This window comes from Caloenas nicobarica, chromosome 5 (genome assembly GCF_036013445.1).
Source record: "Caloenas nicobarica isolate bCalNic1 chromosome 5, bCalNic1.hap1, whole genome shotgun sequence".
Lineage (NCBI taxonomy): Eukaryota > Metazoa > Chordata > Aves > Columbiformes > Columbidae > Caloenas > Caloenas nicobarica.
In genome coordinates this window covers 13,052,533-13,077,474 of record NC_088249.1, presented here as the reverse complement: position 1 = coordinate 13,077,474, position 24,942 = coordinate 13,052,533, and the positions used below count along the sequence as shown (strand labels likewise).

Sequence of the window (24,942 nt, the reverse complement as noted above, 5' to 3'; positions counted from 1 at the left end):
TATATACTTTGGAAACATTTTAAAAAACCCATGGCATTGTGTTGTACTTACGTTGGGATACCAGCACGAGCTAAGACCTCTGCCTTCATAGCATACAGCCTGTCACTTTTACTCACGCCAAGCTTTATTTTCACTCTGTCATGTGAATTATTATCAAAGAAAAAACCACTGTGGATCACAAATTCAGCGTTTGACCGAGTGCCATAAAAAATGTAAATCTAGAAGGATGAAAAGAGAAGTGAAGGGACAGGAAAAAAGCTTAAGATCATCTCAAAAAACTGACATAATTTGAAAGTTATTTCCTGAAAGAGTTACTATTCTGAGTACAAGGTATATTGGATGATATAAAGAAATGTGCTTTGTTTTCTGGTATTGATTCGAATGCTGTCTATAGTGTGGCAATATACTTTAGAGGTAGATGTAAACGTATCCATGTTACTAACAGACTTTGAAAGAAGAGAAGAGGTTCTTATTCTATACTTTAAAATAAAAATGCTTTTCTCACACTGTCATAAAACACCAGTATACGGCAATAAGCTTTCAAGGATTCTATGTCTTTTAAACGGGTAAAAGATGAGACAAGGAGGTCCCACTACAAGAAATTGTGTTTCTGAGGTCACTGCCCCCCATACATCTACCCAAAAGAGTAACTTACACTGCTGGTGGATCAACTTTGCTTTTGTTTTAGTGTTACCTTAAGGCATGGATATATATCAACGTATAATTACACAGAGAGATCTGACCTGTGCTCAGCCAGTATTTATTTTTGTGTTATACCCTCAACTCTTTACCTAAAGCAAACAGGTTACTTTAATTCACATTAAAAAATAAGTTCCTAAATATAACCTGCGAAAAGCGCTTAACTCAGGGCTGGCCGTATGAAGTACATGGGATGAGAGGTGAGAGTAGCAATTGTCTTCTCCCACATCGAGGGGATTATTTTCCCCTTTTGTTTGCTAATGGAATTGTCAATCAGCAAATAACTTTCCGCAGTTACAGCACTCCCTCCTTAGCCTGAGGATCCAGCAATGCTCTGGACACCTGCAAGCTGCCACTGCTGTCCAGCTGACAGAGAAAGGCACAGTGTTCTCAACAACACTAACAAGGCTATTTACTTTATCTGTTTTCAATTTTAGATTAGAGCTATTTATCCTAAGCACCAAATGCTTTAAGCATTATATTAAATTATAGTAAACATTATACTCTAACACACGGGTACAACGAACGAGTGACCTGCTTAGCTATGCAGCGATAAGGGGAGAGCTGCTAACCCCCTCGAGTTTTAAAACCACTGTGATACATCTCACATTTAACTAAAAGTCACGTCAGGTGTAGATTATACAGTATGCTCTTACACTCTGACTATTTTACAAAAAAAGCCAGTTAAACAGAATGAGAAAGTTGCTTTATTCAAGGCGAGTGTTTGATAGATTCTGTTGACTTCTGCTGCCTCACATTTTTTAGCAGTAAAAGCAAGGATCATACACTCTTCCAGCTGAAACTGTAAGAAATAACATCTGCACAGTACATTAAGACTGAGGCATTATATAATTAAAGTGCTTTAATGATGTCGATAACAATTAAAATTTGAACAGAAAAATTTTTAAAAATCTTATAAATAGCAGACAAAGTGAAACTACTAAAATAAAATTGAAAGAGAGGAAGCCTCTACAATTGAAATGGAGAGAGCAACCAGAACAGCTATATGACACATCCATTGCCAGCTGTGGAAAATTATAAATTGGATCACTTCTGGAAAAACTGTGGACCCCTTTTAACTCATCATACCGGTATCGGAAAAAACAGCAAATTTTTGACTACCATAACAAATTCTAAGAGCGACACAAAAAATATACAATCACTGTAAACCCCCGCATAGCAATGAGGATAAGTATACTTCTGGAAAGACATACTTAAAATTTTTTTCAGACACATCTTTGTTAAAAAAGAAGGTAACAATACATAAGAAAAATGAAAATCGAAATATTATTAAGTGTGAGACTGGCAAAATAATACACTAACGGTAGCAACTGAGACTGAGTTATAGAAACATTTCGGGATGTTTCATCGAGAAAGTCTCTTTCTGGCCGTGCTGCGCGTAGTGGCGCAAGCAGCAGGAGAAGGGGAGCAGTGCTGCACTGAGGGCTCAGGCGGCGGCTGACACAGCACCAGAACCTCCTGCCAGGGATTTCTTACACTCCTGCAACCACTCGCTTCAATGCATCACTAGTTTTAACACTCATTTTTGCTTCTTTGCAGTTCCAAACAAAATACTGGATTCTGAACTGTTCCACACATCTTTGTAAGGCTTGCCCTTTGGTATTTTCTATGTCAGGGCGAAGCGGTGTGTACATGCGTGTGTGTCTGTGTGAAAGGGAGGGAGTATAATTTTAGGTCTTTTCTCATTTTCACTAAGCATGGGGATCGCAACGTGGGTAAAATGACTAGCAACTATACTGCATTTAACCTCTTGTCATATGAAGACTAACAAGAAACAAACCAACAGAATTTTTAAGAAAGACTCTACAATCTGCTACTGCAGACAAAGTGATGCCCCAAATCTAAAATATAGTTATCTTCGGTCTTTGGATATGGCCTTTTATTAATCTCATTGAGAACACCAAACTCGGTGTCTGTATATGTGCATTTACTAGGGATTAAATATTTCAGCTAGTTCTTTAAAATACGAGGAATCAAAGCTCACCTAAAGTGGGATGTACCAAGTGACAGAAAATATTTTATTCTGAAAACTGTGCAGTTACTTAGTTTGGTAGTATTTTCACACAAAGTTAGCTCAGCACAACAAAATTCAAATGTAGCACAGCTTAATCCACACCATTCTGCTATTAAAATTTTTTAGGGAGTTACCAAATGTCCACAAAACTTAATTAAAGAACAATTACGTAGATAACTGTTCACATTACCTGTTCTCCAGCCTTGAAATCTTGAAGTGCTACACATTCACACCGGTCATCTTCTAAATTGTAACCTGTAGTGATCTATCCAAGGGAAGAGTAACAAAAGCACCTTTAGCATTTTATATTTATCTCCTCCACCACTCACAAACCATTGTCCTATTGAGACAGATACTAACAATGGCAATTGCATACATTTCTTTCTCTGCACAATATGACATAGCTGGTAGTAATTGTTTTACTATTCCTGAACAATCTCTTTCTAAAATCTCTGCATTGAAGAAATCTAAGGGAAGAAATAACTCACCTGAAGTGAAGGGAAGGCTCTGAGGAAAGTACCCTCCATAGACCACAGACAGTCCTGTGCTAAAGCCACCAGCTTGTTATAAAGTTCTGGAGCTTTCAGTCACTCCCGTGAGGCCCAAGGGAGCACGGCACTGACAGCTCTATACGCTGTGCTTTATCCTTCTACTGCCAGCACATTTTTGATCTCTCAATAGAAAAAGGATTAGATAACTGTGGATCTTTAGGGGATACAATCTTCAGAGAATTATAATTTACTTGCAGATAATCCCTTTATCTAAAGTTAAGTAAAACTCTGAAAATGCTAAAAGGATTTTTTTTTTATGGTAGCAGGCAATGGAAGAGGATAAACACTCTTAACAAACCTGAACTTCTCCAAAAAAAATTACAAAACTGTAAAGTGGTCACACCAACAGGTAAAGCTATCCTAAAAATGTAATACTTTTTTAAAGTGACAAACAGCATGTTCTTGAATTGTATTAAAACAGATGCAGGCACAGATGCAGCCACAGGATGGAATACAAGTTGCTGAACAATCAGGAAGCAACTTATATGGTAGATATGCAGAATTCAGTACTGCCAGAGCTATAACTTATGGAAAAATATGCCCTTGGTCTGGGGAAAAACCTAGAAGAAGCCAAAGATTCTCTCAGCCTTTGTAAATGAAAACATAACTTTTTATAAGATGACTCACGTGTGAGTTGCACTATACCCTGATTCCCACCTTGGACACAGTTTGCCCAAAGACAGAACTTCATGGATTACTTTGAAAGCTTAGTTGATGGTTTACATGTTAATAGTTTTATGCTGCTTGCATCACCAAATATGCACTTCTCAGTTGAAACACTGCTTTCAAAGTGAGCATGGGGAACCTGTCTCTGATGCAGCAAATCCAAAACGGCAGCAACCAGCACGGAGACTTTGCAGAACTGTCCCGCATGAGGATGCCACCACGTCAGGTCTGTTCATGGGCTTGTGGCACATTGAGATCAGACGAGAACACAAGAGTCATGCAATACAGCCTACTGCAAAACACAGGCTGTAGTACTTGAACAAAGAAGTTCCTGTACATTTGCTATGCTGGACTGAACAATTATTAATTCAGATCTTTCGTTTAGAAGGTTATCGAACCTTGAATTGCAGGTTACAAGTGCTAGAGCATTCACCTTTCCTATGAGAAATGTACCTTCCAAGTGCAAATATAGTAATCTTCTGAAAAACTGTAACTGCTGTTCAAATCAGGGAAATCTTGACAGCACTTGACCTGTCCTGAAATTTTCTAGTGTGTAAACTCAATGAAATATTTCTGAATGTGAGAAGTCCGTTCCAGTATCTTGAAATGGCTGTGGAACAGGAAGCTTTCAAGGTCTGGGGAAATTCCAGTATGTTAAGAGAAGGATTCTGTAAGTTTAAGCATGCATCACTGGAGTACTGCTCATTTTTGGGAGTTTTTTATTTTTGCCTTATTAAAAACAAAACCAAAAACAACCAGCAGCACTTCTGGAAGACTTTTCTATAAAGCATAATGGAGCGCTAGGATCTTATTTCCTCTTTCTTTTAATAGCAGTCATGTAAGAGAATTAACAGGGTGTTTACTTCCCTACCCACATGATAGCTGACAAATTGCATCCCTTCAGTTTTATTTCTGAAGCAGACTGATACAGGAATTTCAAGTTGCGTATAAAGCACGCAATAGTCTGCTTGGTCAGTGATTAAGGATGGACTCAGCCCAACAGGCAGAATGTAGCTTATTTAAAGCTCTGGCAGAGCTGGTAATCAACCTCTGACTGTCAAAATACAATCCCACTAAAGAATAACAATGAGAAATGCATGAAGACAACCATTTTGATATAGTTCTTAGAGACAGGTTGATCTAATTAATAGTGTCAGAAGCAAGAAAAAGCTGGATGGACCTAGCTCCAGTTAAAGCCCAAAAAGCATTTTATTATCTAGCTCCTGGAAAGGGGCCCTGCAGAGTAAACCAAGAACAGGGATCTGTAGAAGCTCATCAGCCTAAGAAGTATTTCAAACACTGTATTCGGAAGAGACTGAACAGGGGCGCATACAACACCATCTTTTGTTTCTTACTTTCCTGCAGTGAAGAACAATTCCCTTCATGTATTTTAATGGGATGAACTACGATTAGAGCAGAACCCACCCTCATCTCACTCTACAGTAATGTAAACTACAATACAGACAGTTATCTTAGCAGCTTACAGTTTCCTATAGCAGTATTTCCTCCTTTTTCTAATAGTACAAGGAAACCAACACACACTAAAAATAGGTTTAGTAACTTTTCTAGGCTTTTTCCGATCAATATTGCTGTTGTCTACCCTTCCTAAATCTGTAACCATTTAAACTAGTTTCTGTAGAAATATGAAACATATTAGTAAAGTCTGCACACACAAAATACTTAAGTTCAGCACCACCTCCCTGCCATTCTTTAGGATGCACTTCAGCATAAAAAATGCTTCCAACCCTGCTGTACTACTGCACTAGCAGGTTTGGCTCCAGAGGCTGGCTCCATATCAAACCTATTGTTAAAAAGCATAATAAAAATAAAAATTACTTTATCAATTTAAATAGAAGTTTGAATAATTAAAATAACATAACTGCCTGCTCTTTTAATATAGGCTACTTAATTTTTTCCCTCCCAGAACCTTAATTCTCTTCCTCTTTCCTCTAATCCCAACTTTGAAGGCATTCATTAAGAGCTGTCTAATGAACACAGACAAGTCTCTGCAAATGCATCTGAAAGAGATGCCCAGCAGGAAAAGGGTACAGGAAGTACTGATGCTTGCAGCTAAGACTTATATTACAAAAATATACATTTCTGAACTTTAAGCAATTTTCTTTGTATTAGAGACTCTCATTTGAGCTTTATTGCTAAATCAAAGTTACAAGATTGCATAACAAATAGTGAAAGGCAAGAATCATTGTTAAAGAACAACACTTAAACACCTTTTAATGGAGAAAAATAAATAAATAAACCCCAAGCACTTGCAACTTTGTAGCCTAGCCTACTGTGCTGTATTTGGTACAGCCATAATAACAATAAATTAGCTAAATGTCAAGTGAAAAACAACTCGCTTTACAATTTGTTAATTTAAACCAGGCTTTTCTTATACTAACAATACTAACATATGCTGCTGTCCTAACACGCAGGTCAGTTCTCCCACAAAAGAACTGGATTACTTGAATAGTATGGTCATATTCACTGCTTACAATAAATAATACTATCTACAGGAAACACAATTAGAGGGTATGGATTTTGAAGTGTACATGAAACTGGCTAAATAACATTGATGAACCATCTTCTTACAGGCTTCCATTTCCTCAATTCGACATTAACTAGCTTGTTAATGAAATCAAGACCTCATCCTCTGAACTAGCTCACGTAAGCCAAAATGTCAGCAGGTCTGACTTTCTATATACATATGTCACCTTTTAAATGTTTAATATGCCCTAAAGTAGTATTTTTGCATTTTGTTTCTTTGATGTAGTAACAGATGTACTGTTTTTGTTGAACTAGGCTTTGTTCTCGTTGTTGCTGTCTCTGTAACAAGGCTCTTTGGGCACGGTTAGGAGAGCTGGCAGTATTTCTTTGTTGCAAATTTCTAACCGCTTTCCCTAGTGGTAGCTACAAGAGGCAACCTCCATCATTGTCTGCTTTCCTGTTCTGAGTACAGATCTGTCCAGTATGGTGAACCTTTGTCAGCCTGTCAGAAACACAAAACTCCATGTCAGAAGAATATTCAAAGTTGGCTGGAAAAAAAGGTATCGCATAACTGAAAACTTTTAAAGGTACACTGTGTCTGTATGAGATGTAACTGTATGCAGGTGTGCCATCACTTCTAGCATTTTCTCTAGATGAATAAAGTTCTCCCTGAAAAAGCTATTGTAAGACATTTAAAAACCCAAATATTTCTTTTTGATACTGGATTTTTAGTGTCACTTGGGAACACACTTTTTACCTGTGTTAGGAAACATAATAAAAGTGTTATTAAGCTGTTCTACAGCAGTTAAGAGGCTTAACAGTTAAGCCCTACTAACGCCTTTCAGCAACACTGAAGAAATCCTTACCAGTCCATTAGTATGATTACACATGTCCCATAAAGGTATTAGAGCCAATGTTACTCTGGAACCATCTTCTGTTGGAATCTGGTTCTGCCGTGTCATGACGGAGGAAACTGCCCATCTACAAAAATTAAAAACATGTCAATGTTCAAATCATTAATATTTGCTTGGCTGTAGTCTAACATGAAGCAATCATTTAGGCTAGGGGTTTCCAAGCTTTGTTTTCTTAAAGATCACACAATGGTAACAGCAGAAGGCAACACCACGTGTAGGAGAAGCATCAGCTCCTGGGTTTCCAAGACATGCAGAGAGGTCCCGATTCCCAAATCGGGATTGCAATCCCACCCCTCTTCCGTGCTCTTTGCAACACAACCTTCTCTTCATACTTTCTATAACCTCAACCAGAACCTGCTCCAATGTCACCTCCTGCTTCCCCAGCCCTCCCTGCACACAGACCTGTGCCACGGCCCCAAACCAGGGCTCAGCTGGGCCTGCAGACTGCAGAGCACCCCACGGCCCCGGCCAGGCACCCCACAGCCCCGGCTGGGCAGCGGCAGCTCTTGGCTGTGTGCAGACATTGGGAAGAGCCAGGAGGTATTTTGCCCCTCACTGCCAAAAGAGCTGATGTGCCACGTGAACTGGGAACCAGCGCCGTCACCTGACGCTTGCACAGTATTTTGGTGAGCGCTTCTCTTCAGCTTGCAAACTTTTGGCTTAGATCAGTATTGCTAAATTTTCTGCTTAACATAATAAAGAGGGAAAAAAGCGCTGATACCCCAAACAGATATGCAGGTAAAAAGAATGAAGAAAGTCTAATGTAGTTTAGCACACAGACGTCACTCAAAACCCTTCTAACTCAGGTTAAGCAAAGGCAATGTCAGCTACCTATTCAAACACAAGAATCTTCAGAAAAGCTTAACATCTCAGCATTTTCTAAAATTTCTTTTTTATTTTATTTCAGACAAAAAGGAATATTAAATGCCAGAGGGAAAAGTCATCTTAGCCTCATGATGTTCTGGCCTTATAATTATATTTGCTGTGTTTTTTTGAGGGGAAGAAAAATATAAAAGGAACACCACCAGGAGAAGGTCAAAACAATTTTAACTCCCACAGACTCCACTACTAACAAGTATTTAAAATATAGAATTAGACTTTCTGAAGGATTTTTTCAGAACTACTACAGATTGCTCAGAAAGATACCATCAAACTGAAATCTACTTGATTTCTAAAAAAGCAAGTTAAAGTTGTGGATATTTCTGATATACAAACACTCTGAAACATCATAGCAATATGTTTCTTTTTAATTGTTGTATTTTATTGGTAAAATTTTAAACCACTTCACGTGTAAACTGGCGTGCTCCTCTGTGACCCCACAAGTGAAGGAGGCATGCTTTGGAAATCCCACTTTCACAGACCTACCCAGAAGTAAGACTAGGGAAAAAAATTCCTGTAAGACTTCATGAATGCCTTTTATGCATCCTATTTTAATCACTTAGCAGAATTAAAGCTCTCATTATCCTAATTATTCTTATTTTTATCTTAATTATGTCACCCCCTATAGCACTTCCAACTGACAATCACGCTTCATGTGTACAACTTAAGCTGTCCAGCTCTCCTGTTCAACAGGAGTTCTTACTACTATGTGCTGGTAAAGCCTTTTATCAAAATAAAACAAAACAAAAAAACCCACCAAACCCAAACCTCCTGCAACTTCAACTGAATTATTTTCTTAAGAAACAATGAACTGCCTTACTAATCTCAGACTATGTGTGCAAGTTGGCTAAATTAACTGCTCATAATGACTATTCCTTTGTAACAATTAAAATCTGCTTATTTATTTTACTTTCTTCTTCATTAAAAAAGTGTATCAGTATCAAATCCTACATTTAACGTTTCAACAACAATAGGGCTTTCCCACCAATGAAGCATTTTCAGGGCCCCACAGATCGCTACATTAAAAAAAAAAAAAAAAAAAAAGAGAAAGAATTAAAAGACAGACCAACCTGTAGTCATCATAAGTGAAAGAATCCTTTAAGGGCAGTTTGCTGGCATTAGGATGGGTCTGGGAAATGCAAGTTTCAGAAAAAGGTGAGAAGAGAAAGAAAAGAGAAATCAGAAATCAGTCAGCAGAATTTCATTATTTAGCTGCCTAACAGATCCTAACAAGAGCCAAATGAAGCAGGAGGCGTCCAGCCGCGCTACAGAGGGCTCATCACGCTATTATGCTCTCATACATCACTGTCAACTTAATTTGTTGTGCCCAGCAGCCGCCATAAATCTGTTTCTTCATATTTCAGGACTAGAACCCACAGACATCGTACAAAAATAAAAAATTTAAGGTGGACTGAGTACATGAAAGTAAACCAAAATCCAGCCTGTGATGCAGGGTGGGGAAAAGAAATCAGACAATAAGCACACATTAGGTTTCACCACCTTCAACATTCTCCTCTTCTCTGGGCTACCAGTACGGTATTTCACAAATGCAAGAAAAATTATACGAGATTTTCAGCTCTTCCTTGATACCTGTAAAGGTGTTATTCAGTAAAAGTTGCACTACACCTCTGAAACAAAGCAGATTAAATTATTTAAATAGTTTTGCTGCTTAGACAGCATCTACATTAACCCATCTTCACGTTACTATCTAAAAGTGGAGCAATGCCATTTGAAAATGCATACTGTAGTTGTCATTAATAAGCAAAATATTTAGGCTTCTAAAAGGCTTTCTAAGCAACTTATTAAAAGTTTCAAAAATACAGGTGGCTTTAAGCCCACACTCACACACTTTCTTTAGAACTTTGTTCCGATTCACAAATGGAACGCCATAATAGCATAAATTTTAATCTTCAGGTTCAATTAAGTCTCCAAGATGAATTGAAGCAAATGATCAAACGCTTATTTCAGAAGATACAAATGATTTTTTGCACAGCTCTATCTTTGCGACACTCCTAATGCATGAAGCTCTATGTAGTATGCAGTTTTTTACTCTTGATGCATTAGCATCACAAGTGCATGGTAATTTATCATTTCTCACTGTAATGTACTTGCTGGCACTGTGTGCAGGACAGTAGGGGATGAGGTAAAAGTGGCTCAAACCGTAAATCAATTAGAAAACAAAAGCTTGTGCTCAGTGCGCAATTTTAGGCAAATTATATATTACAAAAGACTGCCTATTGGGTGTTAGGTCCCAGGTGTCTGGTCTCCCTCAGCCTCTCCAGTTAACCCTTTGGATGAGCTTTCTCTGGAACACGACAGAAGTTAACAATTCCAGTGACTCCTGTCCCTTCCCTCACTTTTTTCTTTTTTTTTTCTTTTTAAAGCACTCTGCGTTTCTGTATGATTTTTATTCACACCGATGATATGGTCATTGACAAACAAATTCCCTGGAGTTTAATTGCAGCAACACATTTTAGAGAGTTATTACTTCTTCTCACAAAAACATTCCGTACAAAAGCAGAACTGAAACCCAAACCACTGAATTTCAGGTGTTTTCGCTGCAGCACAACAGTCCAGACTTGATCGCAGAAATCAGTGTAGAAACAACAGCCTTCAACCCGAAATAACAATTCTTAAAAACAAATACCCCCCTGTATTATTCTTTTATGACAATTTCAACTTTTATTGCTAGCGTTATTAATCTGTTTTACAGCAGCTTCATACACTAAGCACGGAAAACCGAGGCTGACGGCGAGACAGAGACCTATCAGTCTCACTTTTAAAATAACGTAACATTTTCCTCTCTTGCGTTATTATTGGTTGTGAAAAATCAGGATCTCGTTCTGCACCCGAAGTTTTACAGAGGAAGGCGTTTTGCACGACCGGAGAACGCGGGGTCCCCGAAATCCCCGTGTGCCCGCCCGCCCGCGCGGGCCGGCACTGCCCCCTGCCGGCGCAGCAGCGCCTGCGCGCCCCCAGCCCCGGCCCCTCCGCCCTTCGCCCCCGGCTCGGAGGGGCAAGGAACACTAAACTAACACGAAAATCCTCGGGAGCGGCCTTCGGATACCATTACAACGCTCTGAAATCCCGGCTTGGGGTAAAACTGCCCTTCAGCGTCACTGACCGCTGCCTGACATCAAACCGAGGGTCGGACAAGTGGACGGCAGGAGGAAGACCCCGGTACACAGACACGTACCCCCGACCTTCCTCCCTCTTCCCAAACACCTGCTTTCAACGGAACACGTTATTTTTCAAATAATAACTACTACGGTCATAATGCACTACAAGTATTATAAAAAGGCATTACAGAGACTACAAAGCGCTCAGCAGCATAAAAGTGATTTTTACAGATTAAACCCCACTACCTGTGCACAGTTCCTACTCACACTCTATACAGGGAGTGCAACCAACGCGCTTTTAACCCTCCCTTGGTGCAAATACCTGTAGGAAGCAAGATATATGTATGCTGCCGTTCTCCCCTCCGTGAGAAAAATCTGTATTAAATCAGCAGGTTGCCGTGAGGTTAATTGTTCATTTGACGTGAGCCTCTGTAGCAAGTCAACGTGAACACACAATCCACAGGCAAAGATTCCGGATGTCAGCAATCGCTCTGTAACCCTCCCTGTTTGTAAATCTGTGAAACTTAGCGACTGCCCCTATATGGAGACTGTCCAGACAAAATTCACATATAACCACTAGTAAATTACAATACAGGACAAAATATATGGTCTTAAAAGACACAAGGCAGAATAAAATCCCAGCATAGATAATTACCATATTTATAACATTCTGTGGTACAATATTCTAGTACCTATTTTAAAGTTAAGATAAGTCAGCGTATTTGATCTTGTTAGATTTCTGACTTGGGCTATTTTACTACATAACTTAAAAACCCTATAGATTACAAGAATCTGAAGACACACAAAAAAGAACAATATTCTGATTAAAAAATTGATTTAGTATGCAGCTTCTCTTTATAGTCCCTTGGTAAAAATGATATCTCCCTAACAAACACTTAATAAAACCTGTCAATATATCTAGAAAGAAAAATGACACAAATGCATTAAGTATTAAATACCCTTGAAAAAAGTCACATATTCCATGAATTTTTGATGTACTATCTTGACATTAATGTAAAACCTTGATATTTATAATTGACAGATATTTAATAAAGAATAGAACATGACTGCTGCATAGCATGCAAATTGCTCAGCCTGATCCAAAAAGATACAGACATATTTAAACTAAATAAACACTTAATACATTTAAAAAAAACCAAACCAAACCAAAACAGATCTAGCTTTTGTAGGTTCATGCAGCTAGATCTCTAGAGGTTAGCTTTGAGATGTGACATTATCCACTACACAAACCCTAATTTTAACTTACCAAATCTGTATGAAGTAGTTTCAGAAAGTTGGGAGGGGAAGCTTTAAATAAATGTGAACATGAAAATGTGAATATATTCATTTAGATGCAGGTCCTGACATTCTACTGGAAGAGTTATTATAAAGAACAAATACTATCTATTTAGTTACCCCTTCTGTGAAAATATTGTCAGAGCTGGCAATCAGGGTGATGACCACTGCAAAAACAAATAGTGGCATGCTGAATTTCATTTTCCTCCTGATGCTGCTATTACTAACAAAAAAAAAAGCTTCTTCCCCTTCAGCGTTCCAAGCCTTCTTTGAGACATTTGGAGGATATCTCAAAATAACCAGAAATATTAAAAAGTAACAGTGATTGCTGCCAGATTGTCTGCAGCCACTGCAGAAAGAGACAGACTGTTATTCTAGTCACCTAAAACACTATCAGACTAGAAGCCAGTTACTCAGTATGGCAACCAGAGAAAAGGGGGGAAACTGAAAAAAAAACCCCAAACAAAAACAACAACAACAACACACAACCCCCCCCAACAAACAAAACCCCCAAAACAACAACAAAAAACCACAAACCAACCAACCAACCAACCAACAAACCACAAGAACAGTATACTTTCAGACATTTTTCTCTTCCTGGGAAGCAGTAAAGTAATATCGAGGGGTTCGTGTCTCACGTATAATGTCTCACAAGAAAGAACAACTCGTGATGCCCCATAGGGGCCTTTGCGCTAATAATTTCTCCATCATGTTTTTGGATGGACATCACAAGATAACGATTCTCAAGTCTTATAAACTAGATGCCAGAGGACTCCTCAACTTTTGAGAAGGCTTGTTTTTATTTGGACAGCATGAAGGCTTCAACGTGGGAAGAGGGGCTGCCTTTCCAGCTGAGAAGCCATCACAACGTTCACTTCTGCCATCCAGCCTACAAGGGCATTAACCTCCTGCAAAAGAGCGGCCAGGCTATTGGAGGCAGTAACCCCTTACCCCCGGCAATCACAAAATGCCAGACCTCATTTGTCAGAGCTCCTAATCTTGACAAGGGATTTCTATTAAAATTAGCTTAACATTTGCCTTGTTTACCAAGTGATGCAAAGTACAAGTCTTATTACTGTAACATGCAATAAAATGCCCGAGTAAAGTTAAAATTAGACTAGAAGTTTACGTAGTGTTAAATTTGTGTCTATATCTATGCTACTAGATGTCTTGAAAATAACTGATGTATTTTGGTGTGAAGTCATATTGGCTAGTATATTCCTTTGTACCATCAGCCCTTGTATACTCCGAGTAAGAAAAAATTAATTGAATCACTGGATGTGATCCAAGTTAGTGTGGTTTTTTTTTTGAAAAGACACCACCTCTCAGCTGTGATAAGCTGACCATCGGCATCATCTACTACTCCACTGTAATACATAACAAAAAAAAAAAAATCCTTGTTTTTGTTGGTTTCCTGAGTTTGTAGACACAGAGATGTTTGAATTTCTGTGAAGAATACTTCAAGTACTCACAAGTCCAAGGCAAAGCTGTGGGCAACCACTGCATCAATAATACTAAATCAGATTTCAATATTCTCAAAAACCTCTTGTGTACTGTTGAAGTAGAGGTAGCTCCATTTCTATCTCAGGAACGTAACATACCAAGTGTTGAGATTATACTGAGGCTATCACTCCCCTCCTCTCCCAGCTCCCAAAGCACAAAGGGTACTTGAAACAGTTAAAGCCAAAACCAGTTCAAGCTTCCACCCTGTTAACTTTCATTCCTTTGAACATAAAGCCCAAGGGTTTTTTCCTTTTGACCAAAAATTTTTTGCTCCCCTTTTTCACAGATTCTCCCCTTTTTCCAATGCTCTCATTAACATGGGGAGATTTCGTTATGAGCCTTGCTGGATGCTACTTGATGGTTGCAGGCCAATGTGTAGGTGTACCAAAGCACAAACACATACACACACTTTCAGGGCAGAAGCAGGAAGATCTGTCAGTATTTGCTGGTTACTGTCCCTTTCCCAGCTCTGGAAATCCTTTGAAGGAGCAGCCTTGAAGAGAAACTCCTCTCTGTGGAGCTGCTGAGGCTTTAACTGCCCTAAAGCGAAGTAAAATAAAGAATTCAGAATGGAGGATCCTAGTGATCTACAGGGAAACAAGAATTCGCTTTTTCCATTGGACATATGCCGCCTAACTTAATGAGGGAAAGCCAGTTCACTGCACAGGACAGGAGACAAAGCCAAAGATTATTTTACTTTGTAATAACAATTTATAACTAGAGAGGCATGCTCTGGAATTTTCAAACAGCCCAACTCATGAAGCACTAGGAATTACACCCACAAACTTGTGCTGTTATATGACTTTTCTTGAAAGAGCATCCTACTTTGCAAAACCTAATAGAATGTATCTTAAAATTAAAAAGGTACCACAGGATTGAAACTTATTAAATCTGAATAACATTCTTGCTTATTCTTTATGTCAGCAATTTTTATTTACTTTCTGCCAATATACACAAGAAAGCACTGTTCCAGACTATTAGGGGATTCATGCAGCGGAAGTAGAGTAGAATGACTCCTCCTGGTGCAATGGAATTTAACTGCACAGTCCCTTTTTCTGTACCTTCTACCTGCAAAAATTGTTCTTAGTTAATGAGACAGCAGTGGCACAACAGACAACTCAAACCATGACATCAACTACTAACTCCAGGGTCTGAAGGACTAACAATCCACTTCACATGCAAAGTGAATGTTATCATTTCGCTGAGTACACAGAAATAATTTTGAACTGGCTGCAAACAAGTACATGACCTACAATCCTGTGGAATCTCCTTTATTGAATAGAGGACTTTTTAACATCCACTTCTCGATCACTCCATTTACAGAATACTTCCTAGCCTACAGAATTCTAAAATACTAATCTTTCCCAGAAAGGAAGGTACTCAGTTTTGACATTTAAATCAATGACCAAGTTTTCTACACCTTTTCCCGCGTTTCACAAAATCAGTTAGTGCTGAATGCAGCCCCATTAAGGGCTGAAGGGATGAAGTGGGAGAGCAAGCGGGGCTGAGACTGGGCATGTTTTGCAATGAGAACAGCCTCCCCAGTCCCGCCCGTCCCTGCTCGTGTAACAGACACACTAGGTCCATTATCTCCTGTGATAAATCTCCTCACAAAATATAAGTGTTCATGTTCTTGGCAGTGCTAGGTTAACAGTTGGAATCGATGATCTTAAAGGCCTTTTCCAACCAAAACAATTCTATGACTCTGTGTTCAGCCTTAGATTGGCAGGTTCTGTCCGCAGTACTTCACTCACACAGAGTCAGATGGCTACAGCAAAGTGTGTCCTTGCAAAGGTCTGTGCCTGCATGCTGGGACCTATCACTCACCCCTTGGACTCCTCCTGAGGTACAAGGTTTACCTCGTTCATTTTGTTCAGTGCAACATGTGCACTATGTGCACAAATTCATCACAAAACTCTACTATTAATTCAGTGAATTACAAGACAGATAAAACGGTGTGATGGAAAGCCTGCAGAGAACTGCTTTCAAACAACAGGGACAATATTTCCTACTCACAACCACTCCACATGCAAAGAGTTTCTTAACAAGCATTAATATTAAGCAGTATGGCCAAAGTTTTGTTACCTGTGAATCCACTACTCCAGTTTACAGATAAATCACACCAGGAGTCACTTGGGTGGAAGCTTGGATCACAATCATCGTATAACCAAGGCACCACGCTGCACAACCAGCACGGCACGTGGGGCATGGTCAGTCCTGGAATCTGATTTACTGAAACTATAGTGCACACACATCCCAAACTAAAAACTTATCACTTCCTCTTCAACTCACATTCAAGCCATAGTACAAGAAAATAAACTTTGGTTTACTTAGCAACATATCAATCTCCTACTGTGTTGAGTATTAGCATTGGGTCTAACTGAAGAGGATAATCCACTTTGTAATTTAGTTAAATTACTAATTTTAACAAAGATAAGTCCCCTGTATAATTTTGCAGTGCTTAAAGAATACATCCTTTGAGTATTCCATTCTAAGAAACATCAGCTTGTTATAATATTTTAAATTTATGGAACATTTGTAACTGCTGTTATATCAGGAAAAATATTAAATCTGCACAATAAGTACAAACTTTATATGAGAAAGTATACTTGTAAGTGCATGATGATCTCCTGATGTCTGCTGAGGCACTCACTTCCACAAAAGACACAGACATCATCTCAGGGGATAAACTCAACTGCCCCAGAAAGTGCAACTCAGTTAAAAATTTTTTTTAAAAAAGCAACTAACAGAAAAGCAAACAAAAAAACCCTCTGCACTCTATTGGCTGTAAAAACAGATGCTTATCTGCATTCTCAACTAGAAGAGTGGTTGAGAACCCTGTCTTGAAAAAAAAAATGCTTTAAAAGCCCGTAATACTAACAAGAGAACGTATTATTCCTCCCAAATGTGGCTTAAACTGTGCAGAAACAAATATTGTTTAGCACTGGCATATATGCTTTGAAGTACATCTCTGCTTCTCTAGAGGAAAGAGGGAGTTTAGGCTAGCATAACAAAATCCAAACTACTCAGAACATAAAATAAATTCAAACCTACTGATTAGGAAATCTTAACAATGTATGTCCAAAGAAAGATAACATCTATATCTAAAATGAAAGATGTTTTATCCTGTCTCTTCTCCAACTTGAAAATATTCTGTCTGTAAGAAATAGCAGACACCAAGTGGGACGTGCCTGTATTTCGATCTAGGCCAGCACGGTCCAACTGGCGCCCATCAGCTGAATCTGGACCGCAGGATGCCTCCATATGGCCTGCCACCTTTTCCTTGGAGGAGATAGGGAACAGCTGTTTGAGGAGCAAATGCTGCCCGAACAGCCAAACACCTCCTCCTGTGTCCGGCTGGCTCCAAGCCCAGAGCTGTCGCTGTGTTCCTGTGGAAGGCAAGGAAGGAACGGGGGAAGAAGGCAGCAGACCTCCTACCCACGCAAGGACTTGAGATCTTCATTCGGCTGAGACGGACAGACGCAACCCAGCGACGCCTGTAGCTGCTTCTGTGATGGAGAGGGGCAGCCACGGGAACGGCTCAACGAAGCCCCAGGATCTGCCGTTATTGTCATCATAGCCAGGGGTGGGATATACCAGGAGCAACACAAAAATCAGGAATTTGGCACGTGTTTGCAAAGTGTAAACCACTTTACGGTAGATACACTAAGTGGTACATACAAGCATATCGTCGATCTTCAGTTTGCTGCCAGCAAAACAGGTTAATACAATATTTTGGCCCTCACAGAGACGAAAAACACAGAAAGGCATAAATATATTCCATTATTAAGTGCCTATTGATTCATTATTGATCAAGCAGAACAACTCAGGCATTGAAATTCAGACAAAGCAAATCTAAACAGCAACACTATTTTACCTTTGTAACTGCCCACTCAACGGAATTTTAAATCTCTCCTTAAGCTGACACGTATAGCAGACAAGTAAACAAAAGCGAGAGATTTTATAGGGTTTACAACTGTGCCATCTTTCTTCCACCCATTCTTTACAGTGTCACTGACATCACTTTGAAAAAAGCTATTTGATTGGCATGCCAATGAGTATAAATCAAGTAGGGAGGAAAACTGAGAACCCTAAGGACCTACACTTGGTTACATGATCAAAACTGTATTCTGCTTCCAAATACACTTGCTTTTGATTGCATATTAGTTGAACACTTTAGAAGCATTAAAATATTTTCTATTATAACAACTTCAAAATAATAACCAACTTCCAAACATGCGAATAGTTTAGAGTGTTTTAAAAGGCAGTATACTTATCTGCATTCAACTCGAACATTATTTAGCACATGAAAGTTAAATGGTAGTATCTTAAAGCCAAGCACAGAGAGACCAGACGTTTGTCTTCACACTGACCTGGAAAATCATATGCTTATTGGAACAGTATAGAAAAGAAACAGTACAGAAAAATAATGTACAAGCAGCATAAGTCATATTGAAAGTATCATCACAACTTCAAAAATCGGTGTCAAAATTAAGCTAGAGATGTGAAATCTCACCTAATACACCCAATATTGAAGAGTCAAATGTGATACCAGATTTTAAAGATGCTTTAATATTATTTTGAGATCTAGAACCCAATGTGTTAAAATGTCCTAACATGATATTCCAGTACCCAACAGCTAATAACTGGATTTTAGAATTTCATTCACGCTAAATCAATTAGTCAAATTTTGTATGAATAATAAATTAAATTTAGTATCTGATCAAAAGGGATTACAGCCTACAGGAAATTAAGTTCTCTGTCCAATAGTGCAAACAAACAGATCAAAACTCTTTGAATAGATTACTGCAAGGTTTGTATTCACAATGGGACTACAATTAAGGTTTCACAAGCACTGTCCAGATGTCAATACACACTGGTCAGAAAAGTGGTGTGAGAGTGTTCCTGTGGAACACTGGATACAAACCAGACTACAGATACTACCTAAAAGTATTAATCACTTCTCTCAAATAGATTCTATTAACAAAAAAAAAAAAAAAGGTGTGATTCATAGAGCAGCTTCTGCCTTCTTCAGTTAACAGTCGCTTGACAGAAGGCAAAGAAGGTATTTGCAAGTATTTGCTCATTAACTTAGCAAAAACCCCATAAAACTGAGTCGAAGAAAATTAAATTTACTTGCTAAAATGTGACTTTCCTCTCTCCATTCAGTTTAATTCAAAAATTCTTACTTATCGTCCTCTCTTGTATTGGGGAGCCCAGCACTGGACACAGTGCACCAGGTGTGGGCTCACCAGTGCTGAATAGACGGGAAGGATAACACTTCTCCTAGGATGTTCTCCAGGATGCTTTTTTTTCTTTTTTTTTCTGCAAGGGGACATTGCTGGCTCATGTTCAACTTGGCCCCAACATATTCATGGGATTATTCCGCTCTGGGTGCAGGACTTTGCACTTCTCATTGAACCTCATCAACTGCCAGCCCGTTTCTCCAGCCTGTCAAGATCCCACCGGATGGCATGGGGATTGCAGTGAGACTGACAGGCTTGTCCTCCTTTGTGAGGACAGGAGTACAATTTGCTTTCCTTCAGTCTGCAGGCACCTCTCCCGGTCGTCACGATCCATCAAAGATCACTGAATCACCTCACAATAACATCATCCAGCTCCCTCAGCACTTGTGGGTACCTCCCATCAGGCAGCTTACAGCAGACGCCCACTACAATGTCACCCATATTGTTTTTCTTTGTTTTGTTTTATTTTTGTTTTGTTTTACACACAACTAGCTTGCTGGTGCTCTTCAGGACAATCTGCAGTCCCCCACTGGTCCAGAGACTACAGACTAAATGACTAAATCGATGCCAAACTGCCACCCTGGACAGTCCTGCAGAACTGATCCTTTCTCCAGCGCACGAGAGGCAGCCACATACAGATGCTACTCACAGCTAAAGTGCCGCTGAATGCACACAGCTGGCTGCCACGGCAAAAGCTATGGCTGGCTGATGGGCTCTTCTAGTTTCAGACCTACCACTTAAGAGATTTATTATAAAAGTTCACTCAAATGATCATAAAAGTGTCTTTTAGTAAGGCACCTAATAACAGTCTTTACTGTACCTGGGGAAAAGATACAACACAGCTTCAGATCCGTAGTGTGCAAAATGCACATAGAGTTCTGGCACTTCCACCTTCTTTAAGGGCACTCCTTGTTGTGTTGTTTTTATTTACAAAAACTTCTCTGTAGGAGACTTATAAACAGGCACCCAGATGCAACTGGAAGTCAAACACAAGACCACTGCATATTCTTTTAGAAAAGGTTCAAACTTTGGTTGTATTTGCTTTAGGAATATACTCTCACTGTGAATGTCTGTAAACTATATGGCTCCCTCTTGTGCTTATTACACCACATTTCAGTGTACAAAAAAACTTTAACATTAAGCCATAAATATCTGGGCTCTGTTCACCCTTCAGTAGGCATTGCAATGCCCAGCAACGTTCATGGAAGTCACCCACATACCTTCCAAGGGAAAAGAAAACTCTGCAGTTTACGAAACTTCTCTTTGGAAGAAACTACAAAACATTTTGCAAACTACAACTCTGCTGTGATGAAAGTGGGTTTTTTTGACAATTCACTGTATTTTGATAGCAATGCAGAGGCCAAATATGCTTTTAAAGTACATCTGTAAGAACTTTAAACTATTTTTTAGTTATCGAATTACATATGTTTAGAAAGGTGTCAGCGTGGTTTATAGAGCCTGGCTAACATGCTCAAGGGTTTATTTTTGTCTGTTCAACATCCCACCTGTTTCTGCTTATCAAGCCAGACTACGGTTTAGCTTGCAACAGCTGTGAAATGCATAAATCTGCCCATTCTTCATGTGTTTCCAGACTAAGCACTGGGAGAAAGAGTTAGAACTGCAGAGTTATGAGAAAGCCACCCTTACAGAAAAGCCAGGGAAATAAGAGACCAGCACTTGTCAAACTGTTCAGAGCTGCACACCTATTAGAAGCCAAATTATTTTAATAACAGTCTAGCAACCCTATTTGGAAAGAAACTGAAGCATTTGAATAAATGATTTGTTAACCCTTTCATGCCCCCGCCATTAAGAAACATTTTGCAGACTAAAAATGCTGCAAAGGAATTAAAATATTTTGCCTGCACAAAATATTCCCTCTTTCAGTGTCTTCAAATATCAACAAAACACCTTTTTTTCAAGGTGCTACTTGTTTTAATTTCTGGCTATCAAGAAAGTAAATATAGTTATAAGGTTTTTGTATCACAAAAAGTGTATTTGTAAATAAAAAAAAATTAGTCTGCATACTTGAAGTGGTATCAAAATCCTGGTCACACAAGTCAGCTTTCATTAAAATGCTTATGCTAAAGCAGTAGTAGTACTGAATGAAATTATGTTATACAAAAATCTAACTTTCTCTTTCATAAAGCTTGCAGATTACACTGCCTTTCATAGGAAAGTGGTTTTGCTTTGCTTTTTCTCATTTATATAATGATTTTTTTCTCTTGCCACCTCTTCTTCCCTTTTCCATATGCTCATGAATTTCCAAAAACATTACACTTAGCACTAGTATTTTGTAGGTCAACTTTGTTCATAAAGTGATGAGAGCATGCAAGATGATACTAAAATTCACTTCAACTTTTCTGAATAATGAAAATGGTCCTTTATTTTAGGGAAGAAAGAGCTTTTTTTTTTAAAAAAATAAACTTTTTTCCTCTACCATTTCTTAAATCACAAGCTCTAATTTTTAAAAGTGTTAAGCCTTTTCCATGAGTTTTCATCAAAAGCATTAGCAATAGGTACCCAGTACATTCGCTTGGCACTCCTGGAGCCCCAGCTGAAATTGTATATCTTCCTAATGTGACATTTACCAAACACTAAAGAAACATTCAGCTGAAATTGTCGTTACATGGCTGTGCTGAAGTATGGCACCGAACAACCAGAACACATCTAAAATTTACCTAATATTTATTACTACTCATTCTCCAAAGAACAAGTAAATAAAGCAAATGATTCCTACCTGATCTACCTTCATGCTCACATTCAATGTGAAACAACAGCTATATTATACAAGAACATACAACAAACAATAAAAGCATTTGTCAAGAGGGTTAAAAAAAAAAAAAATTCTGGTCTAGATTTCTGACCAGAAGTGACAAGAATCTACATTTTAACAATTCATACAAAAGACAACAGTACAGTACTAAACACTTCTTGGCTATACTAATATAAAGCCCAAAGAGAAGACCGCCATTTATGTAAACGCTATTTCCACAAAGGTTTCCCACTGCTGCAGATCAAAACGAACTGAATCAGCCTCAACAGTATGAGGCTGGGAAGTCTGCCTCCATGAGCTGCCATATCAGCTTCCATAGAATTGCACGTGTAAAACAGAAAATATGACAGTGCCAAGTATTAACGGCTTATTATCATGTACAGCACATCACCATCACGGGGGTTCTAAAGACAGTCTGCCCCTAAAGTCAGCTTACGTACATTATCTTCTCTGCTCAAACTGTAGCTTTTCTTACTCTTAACAGTCAAACGCATGGACTTTGATGCGGTATATGAATTATTTTTTGTGAGACATTACTTCGACCACATTAGCTGAAATGCTATACAAATTATCTTTGATTAGCTTTAAGAGATAATAAGAAATCGCATGTATCTGCCGTCCTTAAACAGATTATGTGCCACACAAAACTTTCATAAACTAAAAATGTTTTGTCAAACATTTAAGCTGCTTTTCACATAATGAATATCTCATGCTTCAATTGATGTTACACCACTGCATTTTATATACATTCTTCAGTTGTGCTTGCATTATTTTAATATCCATCTACATCTATTCATCAATCACTGAAAAGCGGTTCTGAAATACTGGACACATGGCAGCCAAAATTTGGAGTGTCATTCCAGATCTCATTTCTTTGTAAAATTATATTTCAGGGGTTTTAAAATTAATGCTGTGACCATTAACATCTCACATAATACTACTAGTGCAGGATTAGTGAATGAAAATGATGGAACTAGTCATCGTGATAGTCAAGCTATGCCGATTAAGTACTGCAAGAGCATGATGAGCAGTTGGAAGAACTGGATAATGTTACACTATGCTAATAACTCTGACAGTAGAACTATTTAGAGGTAAAAACAATGAAGTGCATCTTATTTGATTTTCACTCACTATTTTCAATGACTTCAGTTTCCAAAACGTATCCCCCTGCACTCCTTATACTTGGTATGACACTGTGTTACAAACATCTGAAGTTCTTAAAACACTAAACAGCTAAGCAAAATAATATAACGTTTGTCAACTTAAAATAGTTACTAGAAAAGCTTTGGAACCCTGGTCACATTAAAGAAGAACAGATGGTTTTTTGTCTCCTGACCTCTCCTATGGCCAAAAAAAAGGTCTCTAAATCACACAGTTGTGGAAATTCAGTACACAGAGTCATATGTTTTTTACAGAGATTGTGCTACAAAAACCTTTGCATGTTTGAACGCTGAGCACTACCTGGACAACAACACACCTCCATTCACTTAAAACATCAATTACGTCTAGACATCAGAGTAACAGTTCTATCTTATAAACTAATTTTAAATCATTAGTTCAGAACATGATGAAAAGTTCATTCATCTCAAGCCTTCCCATATTCAAATTGTTACCAGATGGGTTTATCCTTGTATTTGAAAGCAATCAAAATAATTACATCAAATAGAATAGAAACTCCCAGTCAATCCACAGTCATTGGAAATACAACATATGCAATGGTTTTACTCTATCTCAGTTAACAATTATAATTTTACTTTGTATATATTTTTCAAAGAGCCATAGGTTGTAGATCTCTGCAAGTCATCTAGCCCAACTTCCCACAGGCAAACTTTGGGAGTCTGGCTACCGGTAGCAAGTTGAAAACAATAAGTGGATCATCCCTTATCTCCTTTTCCCCAGAATAAACAAATCCAGCTCCCTCAGTCTCACCTTGTATGGATAAAGGGCTGACGCAAATGACTTCTTAATAGCCCTCCTCTGATCTCATTCCAGTTTCTCAACGCATCTCTTGTACTGGTGGGCCCAGAACTGTGCAGTATTCCAGATGAAGCCTCACCCAACGCCAAACAAAGGGCAGTAATCATTCCTCTCAACCAACTAAATACATTCTTACATATTCTTAAGCCTACTGAACTGTGAAATTTTAACAGCAGTTCAAAAAACAGCAGGAAATTGCTTTAATGATTCAAACCTTTAAGAGCAATACACTTGCTGTATTATTTAGCATCACTGTTTTCATACCTTCCTCAACAATCATCATGAGAACAACATATACTATACACTACAGTTCAGATGCTTACCTGAATAACTTTGTAGAAATAGGCGTACTGCCGAGCTGTGTTTTTATATTGGCTAAAAACATCGTGTATGGCCTGAGTTGACTGAAGATACTGCACTTCATCTTCTTCAAAATAGAGCGGGGTGTTATATTCACTGGGAAGTGTCTGGATGTAGGGCAGCCAGAATGAGTTGGGGTTGGCTCGCTCACAAAGAAGATGGAATGCCAATGTTATATTGCCCATGGCTTGAAGAATTCGATCTTGAGAATACAGGGATCCTGAATTAACCCCAGAAAGGTGAGGCACTAAGTTAAATTGTCCACGGAAAATATCATCCTAGATTTACTTTAAATGAACATGATGAGATAGCGTGCAAGAATTTTCAACAAAAAAAAAGCTTTTCAGGTTTCTGTAATATTTAGCTGCCTACATTGTATTGGGCTGCAAGTTATTTGATGCAGTAAATGCCTCAGGTACAATTACATGACAAAAGACATG

At 38.6% G+C, this 24,942-nt stretch overlaps 1 protein-coding gene across 1 annotated transcript in view; it reads right to left on the bottom strand.

Moving 5' to 3' along the window:
* SETD3 (SET domain containing 3, actin N3(tau)-histidine methyltransferase) overlaps positions 1 to 24,942 on the bottom strand; it is a 59,727-nt gene that overhangs the window by 5,686 nt on the left and 29,099 nt on the right. Inside the window, exons 6-10 of the mRNA XM_065636810.1 lie at positions 24,466 to 24,722; positions 9,299 to 9,357; positions 7,302 to 7,416; positions 2,925 to 2,999; positions 52 to 218 (exon numbers count right to left, since the gene is read on the bottom strand). Coding sequence (XP_065492882.1) covers positions 52 to 218; positions 2,925 to 2,999; positions 7,302 to 7,416; positions 9,299 to 9,357; positions 24,466 to 24,722 — 673 coding nt within the window. The remainder of the gene's footprint in view (positions 1 to 51; positions 219 to 2,924; positions 3,000 to 7,301; positions 7,417 to 9,298; positions 9,358 to 24,465; positions 24,723 to 24,942) is intronic.